This window comes from Mercenaria mercenaria, chromosome 14 (genome assembly GCF_021730395.1).
Source record: "Mercenaria mercenaria strain notata chromosome 14, MADL_Memer_1, whole genome shotgun sequence".
Lineage (NCBI taxonomy): Eukaryota > Metazoa > Mollusca > Bivalvia > Venerida > Veneridae > Mercenaria > Mercenaria mercenaria.
Window position 1 is genome coordinate 32268692 of NC_069374.1, and position 15593 is coordinate 32284284.

The following is a 15593-nucleotide window of genomic DNA, read 5'->3' on the forward strand; positions in this document are numbered from 1 at the left end:
TGTGATAGGAATCGGGGCGCACTTTTCGGTTCCTGGAAGGCTTTAGTTATTTTCTTTAAACGAATGGATAATTGCCGACAGGTCATACTTTGGCCACATGTAAAGACCTATGTTTATGCCAACATATTCTGTATTCCAGGGTGATCTGTTCACAGGAGCGCTGTTTATACAACAGTCTCTCAAATGGGATCTGTATTTGTGCATCTTTATTTTAGTCACCATTACTGGGATTCTGACAATGACAGGTATGTCGGGGTATGCATTTAGGTATCAAACTATCCATGTCTGTGTATAGTCAGCATAGTTAGCACCGGCTGGTTCCCGAATGAACGATTTCTTCATGAGAGAATTGTCATTTAATCCCCTGATTATAAATACGCTCAAATCCCGTGAGCAATAAACCATAACACCACTTCACAGCACAGATACGGTGATGGGCTAACGTACTAGTATTAACAAGATACCGGTATTATACAACCGTCATCAGATCGGCAGCCTGTAATACAACTGATGTATATCACCGGCATTTTATCAAAACTGATTTTTGGTTGCGGGTTTATCCCGCTACCAAAGTTAAGTGTATTTCTGACAATCATGTAGTATCTTTATTTGATTCCAAATCACATTCACAGGAAGGATGTTCATGTGCTACACAAAGTAGTCCCATTCATGAACAATGCGGATGAATTATCAATGATCAAGTAGTTCTTATTCATCCTCTATCCATTCACACTGGCCATTTAGATTATATAAGATCTGTCAATGATTAGGTATTCCAGCCCATGGTTACATCACTGACTTGCAGCTGTTCATGTAAGGTCAGGCAGAGTTTATCTTAGATATGAGGCACATTAGTATTTGTTTCTTATACATGTATATTTATAGATTTGCATTTAAAATGAAAATAACTCTAGCAAAACCCGCAACCACCAGACATCTCAAGGCTTTGATTTTAATGTTTCAGTCACACTACACCGTAAAGCGTTAACGGACGCCAAACGTATAGAAAAAATGCGGCAGAAAGTTATCCGGTGACGAAAGGCATCCCCCGCTGCTGCTCGGTGCTCTTGCTATCGGTGTATGGGGCGCGTAAAACGCACAGTGACCGAAGATTAACGAACATATATAGGACGAAAAATTTTCAATTAACGGATATCACCGTACTAGTAACGGATTTGTACCGCGTAAAACTTAAGCGCAACGCATAAAAAACTGACAAAACGTTCTTGTCAGTTATCGTCCGTTGAACATACGTTATACATCCCTTGCATGTCCGGTAGTAGTCCGGCCGAGTATCAGGTCCACCGGACAAGAACGGATGCGAATCGGACAAGTACAGAGTAGGGAACGCACGAGTAACGAACAAAACGCATATCAGCGCATTGCTACCGTACTTCTAACGGACAACTTTGTCCGGCGGTGTAAGTTCTAAATTTTGAACATGCTCAAAACCTTCCACCGGATGGAACGAACGTCACCGGACAAGGAGCGCATGCGCTACGTGAGAAACGGAAAAGAAACGCATGCGAACGGACATGAACGGATTGAAAAGTTTGTTATACGTTGGATGTCTGTAAACGCTATATACGGTGTAATCTAATGTGACTGAGACTTAAGGAATTTCTGAATATGTTCTCCCGATTTTCGGGTGGTGAAGAAAAATAAACAATAAAAGATATAAGAAGAGCCTTTAGAAGTCTAGAATGCACAGTTATTCATGATAATTAGAATTGTTTCGTGTGAGGAAGCCATCCAGCTGGCTTACGGAAGGTCGGCGGTTCTATCCAGGTGTATGCCGTGCTGAAATAATACCCAGAGGGACACATGTGGGTCTTCCAACACAGTCAAAAGGTCGCAGTCATGACCTATAATTGTGTTGATGACGTAATAAAAAAGTAACTGACTGTTTATATCATTACAGGCGGTCTGACAGCCGTTATATACACGGATACAATGCAAGCTGTACTGATGGTTGGCGGCGGTCTCACTCTTATGGGAATGAGTAAGTGCTGTGTATATTTTACAATTAGTACCATTTCTGTCAGTAATAAATGTCGGCGCATATCAAAATGTTAATCTTATCCTGAATTTTTTTTGGACAACATTTGTTTAATTAGTATTCAAGTAAAGTGCACAAAGCGATTACTAACGATTGTTTGTAGAGCACTGCATAATGAATATAAACCAAGAGATTATATTTATTTCTTTCTTGTCAGCTGTTTTCACACAACTTCAAAAAAATTAGAAGCTGATCACACAGTTTAATCATAAGCAATTCTCATTATATTATATTTCTTTGTCAAGCCGAAGAAAATAATTTTGAAATGTTTTTCTCTTATAAAATGGAGTGTTCGTTTAAGGAACAACCTTATCTCTTCCAAACAAGCAAGCGAGACTAGCAGCATTAAATGAAGAAATGTAAAGGTTTCTGATGTTAGTATTTTTTTGTCTCTCTCGTGCACTGAGGTTTCTCAAAGATCGGTGGGTACGACGGACTTGCCCGAAGATACCCGAATGCCACTACGAAGGAGACGTATAGAATGCCAAACACCACGTGTCACGAGACAGACCCGAACTCCTTCCGGATGTTAAGAGAGGCAGACGATGACTATATGCCGTGGTTGGGCTTCCTGCTCGGACAGACACCGGGCTCAATATGGTACTGGTGCGCGGATCAGGTAATGTTCAAAACAGATCTCTTAAACCATCAGTTATTTTACCCCAAAATTTAGCTGGTTTTATATAATTATAAAACTAATGACCGCAAAACAAAACGAATATATATAAACTCAAAATTGTTGGGGGATTTATTTACTGTAGGGAACTGTCATGGTGACGTTAGACCTTCTCTACTGATTGCGCAGATAGAACTATTTAACTATTTAAGTCAATGTAAAGCGAATTCCATTGATTCGAAGAAATCTTAAAATTAGATCTAACTCACAAACTATAGTCGAAAATGTACCGCCTTATATGAATTCCATTGTAATACAGCATTGCGACAAGACAGAAAAGATCAGTTTCTATCGAATAAAAACTACTTTTTTTAAGCAACATCATACATTTATCAAAATTTTATATTTAGCATATCGTTTCTAATCTTCTAAATCGTTCATGTTTGTGACAGGTAATCGTGCAGCGTCTCCTGGCAGCAAAGAGTTTGTCTCATGCCCAAGGTGCCACTCTGATGGCAGGATTTATCAAGGTACTGCCATTGTTCATGATGGTGATGCCGGGCATGATCAGCAGAATTCTTTACGCTGGTAATGCTTTAGTACAAAATATTAATTTTGATTGTTTGAAAGTCACTTCTTAACATTTAAGGTGAATGTTACATATATTCATTTTCGAATTCCACTTCTTATTTAAGTTCCGTAAAGAACAGCCGTTCCTTGCGAGCCACATTCGACTGTCCGGAACGTTGCCGGGGCGTTCTGACGTCGATATCATACAGCAACATCATTGTGGCGGGTGATATCGTTTACAGATCGGTTCTCAAATATTGGTGGCATTGTGGATAAAAAGAAGCTCACACTAGAGTATTTGAGCCGCACCATGAGAAAACCAACATAGTTCGCAGTCTGGTCAGGATCCATGCTGTTCGCTAACGGTTCCTCTAATTACAATAGGCTTTGAAAGCGAACAGCATGGATCCTGACCAGACTGCGCGGATGCGCATGCTGGTCTGGATCCATGCTAGTCGCAATTGCACTATGTTGGTTTTGTCATGGTACGGCTCATTTATATAAGTTAGTGAAAATTACAAAAATAAAAATACCAAGATAAAAATAAAGAGATTGTATCTTAAAAAATTGTACACAAACGATTGCTGTGTGCCTTGTAGCCATAATGGCACACCAAGTTTCAAAATGACACTACGTGTGCCATTATGGCAAGGTCACAACTTTGTCGTTTATTAACCTCTTGATAATGTACAAAAAACTATAATTTCCAAACCTGTTTCTGCGTACAAAAGAGGTTTTTTTAAGCGTCGCAACAATGATGTGGGCAATGCCACTTATTCCTGCACATTGCAACATTAATCGTTTTCTGTTTTTGTTGATTCTTTTCTTTATTAAGAAAAAACTGTTGGCAATAAAAAGAAAGAAGATTCCAAAGTGAAGCATCATAATTTTCTACTTATTATGTAGAGCACATAAATTTTCAAAAACACAGATCATTTTACACCAGATTTGAGGAAATATTTACCGCCACAAAACACGTCGTGAAAACATAATTCATTTGCATTTTTATCACTTTGTCATTGCCTTTATCTTAACACAGATGAGGTTGCATGCGTGGACCCGGAAATCTGTAATTATGTGTGTCAGAGCGAGGCGGGATGTAGCAGCATAGCTTACCCAAGACTTGTGTTGGGTATCATGCCTGAAGGTAGAGTATCTTGCATACCTAATAGAAAACAACAAAATCTAGAAAACCCTTGGTTGCATAAGAGTACAATCACGTAAAATAATAGCAGGCAAACGTTACAATGCATTTTATCATTAGTTATTATGGATGTATGGTATCTGAACACCATGATTCAAAGACGCACTTCTTTTTGTACTCTTAAATCATACAGAAGATGATAGAGCAATGAAGCTATGCAATCTATTAGTGTAATACGTACATGTTCGGTGGAAAAGTAAGTGAATATTGATAAAAAAAAATACTCTATATAGTAAACTTGCGATTGAAGGGGAATAACCCAGTTTAGTTTTTGCTGCATATACTTTTATCGTTGTTTACTTTTTTTTCTTTAATTTATTCAAGATCAGCTTAAGTGTGTTAATAATTTACTAAATATTTTCAGTTTTAATTGAGTTTAGATGTAAAGATTTAGTCGTTTATACCAAACATTGAAAATCAACGCAACGCGTTGCAGTTTTCAGTTATGTACAATAGAATTAATTGTATCATTAAAAGGACATGGTGTACACTAGATAATTTTAAACTATCATCAGGGTTGCGAGGCCTGATGATGGCGGTAATGATAGCGGCTCTCATGAGTGACCTTGACTCGATCTTCAACAGCGCTAGCACACTGTTCACTGTAGATATTTACACAAAAATCAGAAAGAATTGTTCTCAGCGAGAACAGATGCTTGTAGGGAGGTAAGTCTGAATACACACACTTTATTGCTAAATCACATCAAAGTAGCGAATTCAAAATAGATTTTTTTTACCAAGCCAACAATTTTCTAAGATTTCACTGGCCATTTTCTCGCAGTCATTTGGCAGGACTCTTTGGTTGCAATTGTGGAACACGTATATACACGCGAAGAACAATTTGAATTGGGGTCTTATAATTTAGTGTGTTTCAAATTATCACTGTATTTATACTGTCTTTATGACTGAAATTCAGCCAATTGGATATTTTTGAATTTCAGTTCTGTATGTTGTATAATGACGGCCTTTCATCTTGATTTTACTTGTGCTGATAAGGATGCACGAATATAAATAACTCATTATTTCAATTATATTGCGTGTTACAAATGTATTTAAAAATTGAGCCGCACCATGAGAAAACCAACATAGTGCATTTGCGACCAGCATGGATCCAGACCAGCCTGCGCATCCGCGCAGCTTGGTCTGGGTCCATGCTGTCCGCTTTCAAAGCATATTGCAATTAGAGAAGCTATTGATCCTGACCAGACTGCGCGGATGCATACTGGTCGCAAATGCACTATGTTGGTTTTCTCATGGTGCGGCTCAATTATACGTATTATTTCAGGTTATTTATTCTCGTTATGGTGGGCGTGTCTATAGCCTGGGTACCGGTGTTAAAGGAGACACAAGGGGGTCAAGTATTCATTTATATACAAGAAATTACCAACTACCTAGCCCCGCCATTCGCAGCCGTATTTCTGCTTGCGGTGTTAGTTCCAATGGTTAATGAGCAGGTATTTGCAAGTCATACTTGTATCCGTAAATAGTATACATTTTTGATGTTATAAGTTTGATGACCCAACATAACTGATATCTAATTTTTAATGATGTAACAACTGTTGTACTAGTTAGTATTGGGGCCTCCGTGGCCGAGTGTTTAAAGTCGCTGATTTCGAATAACTTAACTGCCTCTCACTGATGTGGGTTTGAGCCTCACTTGGGGCGTTGAATTCTTCATGTGAGGAAGTCATCCAGCTGGCTTGCAGAGGATCGGTAGTTCTACCCAGGTGCCCGTCCATGATGAAATAATGCACGGAGGGCCCCTGAGTTTTTCCTCCAACATCAAAAGCTTGAATGTCGCCATGGCCATATGACCTATAAGTGTGTCGGTGCGACATTAAACCCAACATCAAAATTACGATATAGTGTTGAAATTAACTAAATACTGACACATTATATAAATTCATTGTATAAATACCATTGAAGGTATTAATATCATTAATGACGGGTATAAAATTCAAGAATCCGGGTCTCAAATCAAATACACAAATGATCTTTTTGATATGCACATTGGAAATTTACTTTCAGGGAGCGTTCTGGGCATTAATGCTGGCCTTCCTCACCGGGGTAATACGGATGATATTAGCGTTTGTGTACTACAGCAGCGGGGGGTGTGGGAAGGAAGACAATCGCCCTGGGATACTGAAAAATTTCCATTACATGTATTTCTCACTTTTCATCACTCTGCTAACTGCTGTAACTGCCATCGTCATCAGCTACTTCACAGGCAGGCCGCATAAAAAATATGTAAGTCCCTACATAAAAGATTTAAAGTTTGTTTGCCGCATAAGTTCATTTGCTCGTTTTTACAATAGATTTCTGTTGTACGCACACCTGTCTTATTTCTGTTTCCGTGTTTTTATCGTTCCTGTAAACGTTTAAGATGCAACGACATTTCTTATGTCGTATCTGTGTCCGTTATTGGCAATAGTATTTAAAACAAACATAGACCTTCTGTTTGTCTTTATCCTTTTTCAATGATATTTCACAATAGTGTTTAAGACAAACATAGACCATCTATGTGTTTTTGTCCTTTTTGAATGGTATTCGTTACTTTGTTAATTGTTTTACGAGTTTAAGAACAAATAAGATGGGGTCAGTTGCTTCACATCTAAGGTATTAGCTACATGCTTTATTCAAGGAAAGTCGTATTTTTCAAAAGTTTCATAAACATCGCACGATATTCATCCAAGCCAGTACCTTCCGTCTACATTCCATCTTCGTTTGGACTTGTGTCAAATGATAAAACAAATGTAACGATAATAAAAAAGCAATAAAACATAGGTTCATAATCTAAATACATTCGTATGTCATTCTTAGTTGGCACGTACTACATTCTGGACAAGGAAGTCGGAGCCCTATGTAGAAGAGACGGAACAAAAGGAATCAAATAAAGACAATCAAAATGGCTTCACTAACCTGGCTGCTACTGCCGATAGCAACATGCAGGTGTTCTCGGTGGAGGAAAAACACCATTACAGGGATCCAAACCTTGACATACCAACAGAGGAAAAAGGTCTGAAACTAACAGTTCTTATTCATTAAATTTATAGTCAAGAATCATGTCAGTACACCATACTGTCAGGAAAAAGCAATTGAGGAGGATACAAATATCAGAAGAGATTTCAGTATAAATCAGCTGCTCCTGTAATCTACGAGCAATTTAGGGTGAAAAACTGTCTAAAATAATTTTAATTTTTTTGCTGTGGAATTATATTTTCATTCGCTTGGGAGTCACCTGGCTAGATCCAACATTCCCTAGGTCAGCTTGATGGCTGCCTCATAAAATTTTACAACTCTTAGTGAGGTTTTGAACCCAAATCAGTGAGGGGCAAGTAGTTTTAAAATCAGTGACCTTAACAACTCAGCCACAGAGTCCCTACCTTCATGGTATGGTTCAGCTATGAGGTTCGTTATCCAAGTGTCCTTGTATTTCGAACTGGTACCAACACGTGAGAATCAATGTCTTTGGCTTCAAAATAGTAAGAAATTGCACAGTCTGTACTTTTGATTTGGGTACCTCCCTGTTGTATCAGTCGTATAGATTATCTTACTGGAGATACCAGTTCTTTTTTTGTACATCTTTGAATTGCTCAGTGGGGAGCGGTGGTCTAGTGGATAAGGTGTCGGCCGAGTCGTGGGTTCGAGCCTCACTGGGGTCACGACCATGACTTCTCATATGACACAAGTACTGGTTTTTCCAGGAAGCGGACTCGAGAGTGGTTCCAATAAGCTTGAAGATTTCATCACAATCGAGCTAAAACAAGTTAGTATAAACTAAACTAATTGCTCAATTGTATTTTCAGAGTTACACTGTGCAGAAAAGGCTCTGAACTATGTGTGTGGAATCACATCCAACGTCGACGAAGAAAAGGAAAGAGAACTCAGACTGCACATGGAGAAAGTGGCCACCCTTAAACAAAATAAATATGCCAAAATTGGTCTAAATATAGGTTTAGTCATAATCTTATCACTCGGAACTTTCCTGTACGTATTCTGGTCTTTTTGGAAGTATGAGCCCAACTGAACTGTTTTGCAAATGGTCAGATTTCGTCAGAATATTATAAAATTACTATATTTTATACAGGATATTTTCCTATATATAAGGTTATGTGATTTTAGTTTTACTTAGCAAGATAGTGACATAGATATCACCGTATTTGTTATTACCAACCTATATGAACTACTGTACGTACTTGTAAACGATGACATTGTTTGCTCTTTATTAGAAATTTCAGTGCCCTCCATCTTTTAACCCATATTAATGTCTATTTTTCATATACATAGTAGACTTTTTGTTGAACAATACAGAAAATGTTTAAGCTCTATGAACAAGTTGTTTATTATGTCATTGTGCAAGCAAAGCATATGCTTCTCTTCGGTCAAATCTCATTGTAAACTTCCTGGTTCTGATTTTACATCTTGTAGATTTTTCAACAACTTGACACTACTGTCTCTAACATGCAACAATGCTCATAAAATAATTTATGAAATAGGGAAATGGACACTTTGCGAGACATATAACACCCATCATGCTTATTGGGTTTGATAACAGTACATGTATACTGTAATAATCTTAAGATTTTGTGGGCAAAAAAAATGTAGTTTTGGTCAAAATGCCGTATTCACAGTAATATGAGTTTTGAGGATTAAAGATTTCGAAAGATAAAATGATTGTTCATTGGGATTAATTTAATTACACGTACTTGTAATCGGTTAAACCAGGAAAGTAAATATCCCATAAAAATTAATAATTTAACATTATATAATACAGTGTAGTCTTTAATGAACACAAAAGGTTGTTTCAAGTAGTTTTTGTGTGAAAGAATACAAAATATAACATACTATATGTTGTTTCTATTATTTCATTGACCAACTATTACAATATGCACAGACCCACCCGCTCAGCTCAATAGAGAGAGCGCAGATCTACGGATCATGGGCGGGCCTAATGTTCTCCGTGACGATTTGATAAAAGACATCGTGTCTGAAATCATTCGTCCTCCACCTCTTCTTCATGTGGGGAAGTTGGCAGTTTCTTGCGGAGAACAGGTTTGTACTGGTACAGAATCCAGGAACTCTGGTTAGGTTAACTGCCCGCCGTTTCATAACTGAAATACTGTTAAAAAACGACGTTAAACCCAAACAAACAAAAGCTGCTACTGAAGCAAACATGAATTTGTATTAAATAATATCACATGTTGCTAGACAAAATCTGAAAAACATTTCTGTAATTTCATTATTTTATAGTTATATAATAAAGAATCGTGATGACGTAGAACTTTCTGTTTTCAGTTTTCCTAGTATTTCAGTAGGGCAATATGTTTTTAAATTACATTTTTTCCGGAGGTTTCTTCTCAAAACTTACAGGTAACAAGAGTTGTTAAATGATCAACAGATTTCCTATCCCCACATTAAATTCTTGAAATATAAAAAAGTTAGCAGAAGCAAAATTTGATTTTTAGAACCAGAGCTCCACCTAACGATATAATATGCCTATTTGCAAGCAGAATAGGTGGGATAGTGAAAATGGGCATCAGAAACAATAAATTTGGAGGAGTGCTGGGGGGGATGTGGGAGGGAGTTCAGGACGTAGATGAGGGACAGTAAAATAAGTAGAAAGTAAAACAATAAGGGATCCTTGTGACCTTGATCTGACCCGTAGATAAAGTACAAATCCAGTTCTTGGATTTCTGTCCTGTACATGGAAGAAGTTACTTACCCTTAAATCAACTGGGGTCTTCTTCAAGTGGTACACAGTCATTTTGAAAAGTATGAAAGCCTTAGCTGTTATACTTTCTGCCTTAGAGTCCCAGAAACGAACAAATTACCAGAAATTAAGTTAGGTCCCTGTGACACTGTAGTTCGACTGACTGACCCCAAAATTTTAGTCATACTATTAGGTGTTTTACTTATGACAGAAGTGTCCAGAAACCACTTGAGGTCTCCAGGTCACTATGATCTTGATCTTTGACCCATAGAAACAAAAAGGATCTTCATTGAGTGGTGCTATGTCATCCTATAAAGTATGAAAGGTACAACTTATATACTTAGCAATATAGAACCCAGAAATTAAAAACAAATACAAGAAATTAAGTGAAATCCTTGTGACCTTGACCTTTGAGCTACTGACCCTAAAATTGATCGGGATCTTCCTCTAGACTTATTTAGTCAATGTCTTAAGTTCGAAATCCATAGCTTTATACTAAATGACTTGGTGTCAAGAAACCATTTTCAGTCTCCAGGTCACTGTGACCTTGACCTTTGACCCCCAAAACGATAGGGATCTACCTCAAGTGATGCTTAGCCATCCTGTAAAGTTTGAAAGCTGTAGCTATTGCACTTTCTTGACTTAAGAGTCTGGAACCAAAATGTTGACGGATGGACAGACATTGCCATTCCATAAGTTCATTTTTTCAAAACGAGCATATAAAAACATAACTTGGTGATACAAAGTTTTGACATAGGAACAAACATTAAGCAGTATACTCATTGTTAACATGTAAAAACACAGGAACCAAATGCATGACATTCATTCATTTATTCATCCATTTTGAACATAAATGCACATAAACAATTTATCACATTTTATCAGCATAAAAATAATTAATATTATAAATTAGTTTTATAAACAATTTCATATAACTAAACAGAACAAAATATTATCACAGTCAAATATGGACGCTATAGTAAAAACTGGGTCATTGTTCATTGTACTGGACGGGTCCGTTTGGAGAATTTCTAACAGCAACCTTCAAAATTCAAAACAATGTAACATCTTTGTAAACTACAATACTTGTACTTTAACCATCTTGTATTTTAGTTTTATGCATAAATGACATTATAATAATTATGTATCATTCATGTTAAGTACATCTTGACAGACATATATATTATATTGCAGTGTTTTCTTTCTTAAACCTATAGAAATGTTCCAAATTATGTCTACTAAAAATGCAAACTAATAACAATTAATACTGCAGCTCATTTAGGAATGTTATCAAAATGTTCAATGCAACTTGTTCACATTTTTCTCCTTAGGCCTCTGTCCCATCGGTAATAATATATATAATTTATCTAAATTGTTAGGCTTCATTAACTTCTGGCGTCTGTGGTGGAGGTTTGTAGAACGGGTCTTTGGGTAGCATGATATCTGTTATCTTTTGAAGCAATTCGTGACTTGATCTCACTTTGTTCTTCTGTAAGAAAGTATAAATAAAGCTATCAGTACTGCATGTCAAAAGCAGTTTCAAGTTTGGTGCCTCTGTGATGGGACACTAAAATTCTTCATCCACCAGCATATAGATAAAGGTATAAAGGTGCAAGTTTTATTTGAAATGAGCTATGTATAGCCACTGGGAATCCAGCTTTCCAGTCTGGTGCCTCTAAGGAGGGACTAGTGAGTTTATCTTCTCCCAATAATAAACTAAGAATCAGACTGTCTGTTCTCCAGACATTAATGAGAGGCAATTTTCAGTCTCGAGGTCATTGTGACCTTGAACTCTCCCAAAATCATAGGGATCATTTACTGACTACAGGCAAGAAGTTTGACAACTGTATGCTAAAGTGTTCTGCAGTTATGGAGTAGAAACTGTTTTAATTTTCATTGTGACCTTGACCTTCAACCAACTGACCCCTAAAACAGTACAGATTATCATCTGACCACAGGAAATCATCTTATGAAGCCTGAAGGCAGTAGGCCTTAGGGTTCTTTAGTTACTGAGAGGAGATGTTTTAGTCTTTAGGCCACTGTGACCTTGGCAATTGACCTACTGACCCCAAAAACAATAGCTGTCATCTGTTGACCATTGGTAATCATCCTATTAAAGTTGACCACTGAGGCCCAAGCAATGTTTTATTGATCAGAAAGATAATGGTTTACCGACAGACCTACTGAGAGATAGACCAACAATGAGCAAACCAATATACCCCATCTTCTTCGCGTCGGTAATAGGTGATAACAGTTCTTAACAAGAACACTGCCTTGCGGGTGCAGTTGCTCATCTGATTTTTTTGTTAGAAATATTGTCCTACCTATGTGTTTTTATGATATTTTCTAAGTCCAAAAGGGGCCATAATTCTTGCAAAAAGCAGGATGGAGTTACGTTTCTTGCTGTACAGAGTCAGCTTATGATTGTGAACAGGTGTTGCAAGTTTTAAAGCAATAGCTTCGATAGTTTAGGAGAAAAGTTGACCTAAATGCAAAACTTAACCAAGAAATCTTATATTTTCTAAGTCCGAAAGTGGCCATAATTTTTGCAAAAAGCAGGATAGAGTTATTTTTCTTGTTTGCTGTTCAGAGTCAGCCACTGATGGTGAACAAGTGCTGCAAGTTTTAAAGCAAAAGCTTGGATAGTTTAGGAGAAAAGCTGACATAAAAACAAAACTTAACCAAGAAATCTGATTTTCTAAATCCGAAAGGGGCCATAATTCTTGCAAAAAGCAATGAAGAGTTACGGTACTTGTTGTGCAGAGTCAGCTTTTAATGGAAAACAACTGCTCCAAGTTTTAAAGCAATAGCTTTGAGGAGTGACCTAAACATCAAACTTAACCAAGAAATCTGAAGTTCAAAAGGGGCCATAATTCTTGCAAAAAGCAGGATGGAGTTATGTTTATTGCTGTACAGAGTCAGCTATTGATGGTTAACAAGTGCTGCAAGATTTAAAGCAATAGCTTTGTTAGTTAAGGAGAAAAGCTGACCTAAACATAAAACTTAACCAGGCAACGCCCCCGCAGACGCAGATGCTGCTGCCGATCAAGTGATGACAATAACTCATCATTTTTTTCTCCAAAAAATCAGATGAGCTAAAAATTAATACCTAAATTATGTTGCATTTACTTAAACAGTTGAACTTCATTCGCTCGAACACCGATAATTCGAGCACTGCCCTTTGCTTGAACTGACAGTAAGGTCCCCAAAAATTCCTATATTAATGTATACTGTTTGATGGCTTGAACTTCCGATAATTCGAACAAATTCTGCCAGTCCCATTGAGTTCAAGTGAATGAAGGTTGACTGTATATATAAGTATTCAGTATTTGGTCACAGTATCAGTCTCTGGAAACTTGAATATGAGCCACAACATGAGAAAACCAACATAGTGGCTTTGCGACCAGCATGGATCCAGACCAGCCTGCGCATCCGCGCAGTCTGGTCAGGATCCATGCTGTTCGCTTTCAAAGTCTATTGCAATTAGAAAAACCATCAGCGAACAGCATGGATCCTGACCAGACTGCCCGGATGCGCAAGCTGGTCTGGATCCATGCTGGTCACAAAGCCACTATGTTGGTTTTCTCATGGCGCAGCTCATAAAAACTTACTCCCACTAATAATCTCATCAATCCAGTTCCACTGCTTTTATTTTCCATACATAATGTGGTCTGGTACTGCATCGCCTTCAGAAGCGCTTCAAGTCCTGTCTCCCCAATTTCATTTCCTAAAAATAAAAAAAATCCAGGTAGATCCGCTGAAAACTTTCGAGGGGTATTGCACATCTCATTATCTCACGTGAACAGACTCAATCAAACCAGGGTTTTTATGACTTAGCTTGGTTGTGTTATGCTTCCAATGGATCTTCTCATACATTTTATTAGTAAAGTGTTTTTGACAGCTTTATTAAATATATCTTCACCATTAAAATAACTTTGTTTAAACAAAAATTACTCTTTTTCCCTATACAAGTCACAACCAGATTCTAAACTGTAGCGGAACTTCTTGATTTTGAACAGACATTAATTCACTATTCACCGTGCATCATATAAAATCCAGAAAACCAGTTAAAATGCCAAGGCAACATTAAAAAACTCAGGACTGTTTTTTTTTGTTTTTCAGACTGTCTTCTACCACATATCAAAATATTAGAATCATTCAATGAACAGACCTCTAGACAGAGGTTCTCCAAAGCGTCTGGAGAAAATTGTTCTTGTATACGACTTACTTGAAAGGTTCAAGTTGATGAGCACTCTGTTTCCTGCCACCCACAGACGACCATCTATATAATCTGCACCTTCTAGTAGAGGGTTTATGAAGTCTTGACTGTCTGCAGGCTAAAATGATCAATAAACAAGAGCTGTTTCTGAAACACATATGCGCTGTATGATGGTTAGTTGGACGTAACTGGGAACATAATTTTGTATGCTGTGATCTTTGACCTAATGCCTTCGAAAACACCAGGTCCTGGGGTCGCTTCCTGGCTTCAGGCAATCATCCTATTAAGTTTTAAGGCCATATGCCCAAATGTTCTGAAGATACTGATCAAAAACCATTTTCAGTCTCAAGTGATTGTCACCTTGACATTTGACCTACTGACCCCAAAAACAATAAGGGTTATATGCTGACTATAGGCCAGAGCATTATATAGTTTTTGAGTGGAAACTATTTTCATTTTCCAAGTCATTGTGATCTTGATCTTGGTGTAGTCTGAATTCAGTACTCCTTCAGTTAGTGTACAAGAAGCGTTTTTAGGTCTCTAGGTCACTGTGACCTTGACCTTTGACCCCCCCACCAAAAAAAACCCAATAGGGGTCACCGAGTGACCTTACACAATCATTCCTATGAAGTTTGGCGCCAAAGCCTTCTTAAGTTATCAAGTGGAAACTATTTCAGCTTTAAGGTCTCTGTGATTGTGAACTTTGACCCACTGACCCCATACAAAATACGGGTCATCTACTGACCACAGGCATTCGATGAAGCCTGGCAACTTGATTCTGTTTGTTAGTTATTGAGTGGAAACTGCTTTCAGCTGAAAGAGAACTGTAGCCTTGACCTTTGACCTGATGTCTAAAACAATGTGTGTCATCTACTGACCACAGGCAATCATCCTGTGAAGTAAGACCATAATTGTTTGCCCAGACATTCGCTACTTACTGACCAGAAACCAAGTAGTTTTGAGATTCACCAACCTGATATATACCAACTTGTGTTCAAATTGGGTGGGGACATAAAAAGTCATGTTTTGTAGAACAGCTTATTGACAGGGATCATCTAATGCCAAAAAACAAAATCAAGAATGCATACATACTACTTCACTTAATTTATTCAATTTCTATATCCTGAAACTGTCTAGCCCTCAAAAGCAGTGCACAATGCTATTAGAAGATGTATGAATATGTATTAGAAGAATCAAGCATATCATTTCAATTCC

General features: G+C 37.6%; 2 protein-coding genes across 26 annotated transcripts in view; one reads left to right on the forward strand and one right to left on the reverse strand.

The window, feature by feature from the left end:
• The window catches only part of LOC123526750 (sodium/myo-inositol cotransporter-like), a 40995-nt gene extending 31272 nt beyond the window's left edge, over positions 1–9723 (forward strand). For all 4 annotated transcript variants that reach the window (XM_053523187.1, XM_053523188.1, XM_053523190.1 and 1 more), the window contains 10 exons: positions 140–245; positions 1922–2002; positions 2467–2678; positions 3128–3263; positions 4285–4392; positions 4965–5115; positions 5735–5903; positions 6478–6696; positions 7270–7465; positions 8256–9723. In XM_053523187.1, the coding sequence (XP_053379162.1) occupies positions 140–245; positions 1922–2002; positions 2467–2678; positions 3128–3263; positions 4285–4392; positions 4965–5115; positions 5735–5903; positions 6478–6696; positions 7270–7465; positions 8256–8476 (1599 nt within the window). In that variant the 3' untranslated portion in view covers positions 8477–9723. The remainder of the gene's footprint in view (positions 1–139; positions 246–1921; positions 2003–2466; positions 2679–3127; positions 3264–4284; positions 4393–4964; positions 5116–5734; positions 5904–6477; positions 6697–7269; positions 7466–8255) is intronic.
• A 1252-nt stretch (positions 9724–10975) lies between these two features.
• Positions 10976–15593, reverse strand: part of LOC123527191 (leucine-rich repeat-containing protein 71-like) — a 57618-nt gene continuing 53000 nt past the window's right edge. For all 22 annotated transcript variants that reach the window (XM_053523200.1, XM_053523191.1, XM_053523196.1 and 19 more), the window contains 3 exons: positions 14388–14496; positions 13771–13886; positions 10976–11648 (listed from right to left, as the gene is read on the reverse strand). In XM_053523200.1, coding sequence (XP_053379175.1) covers positions 11535–11648; positions 13771–13886; positions 14388–14496 — 339 coding nt within the window. In that variant the 3' untranslated portion in view covers positions 10976–11534. The remainder of the gene's footprint in view (positions 11649–13770; positions 13887–14387; positions 14497–15593) is intronic.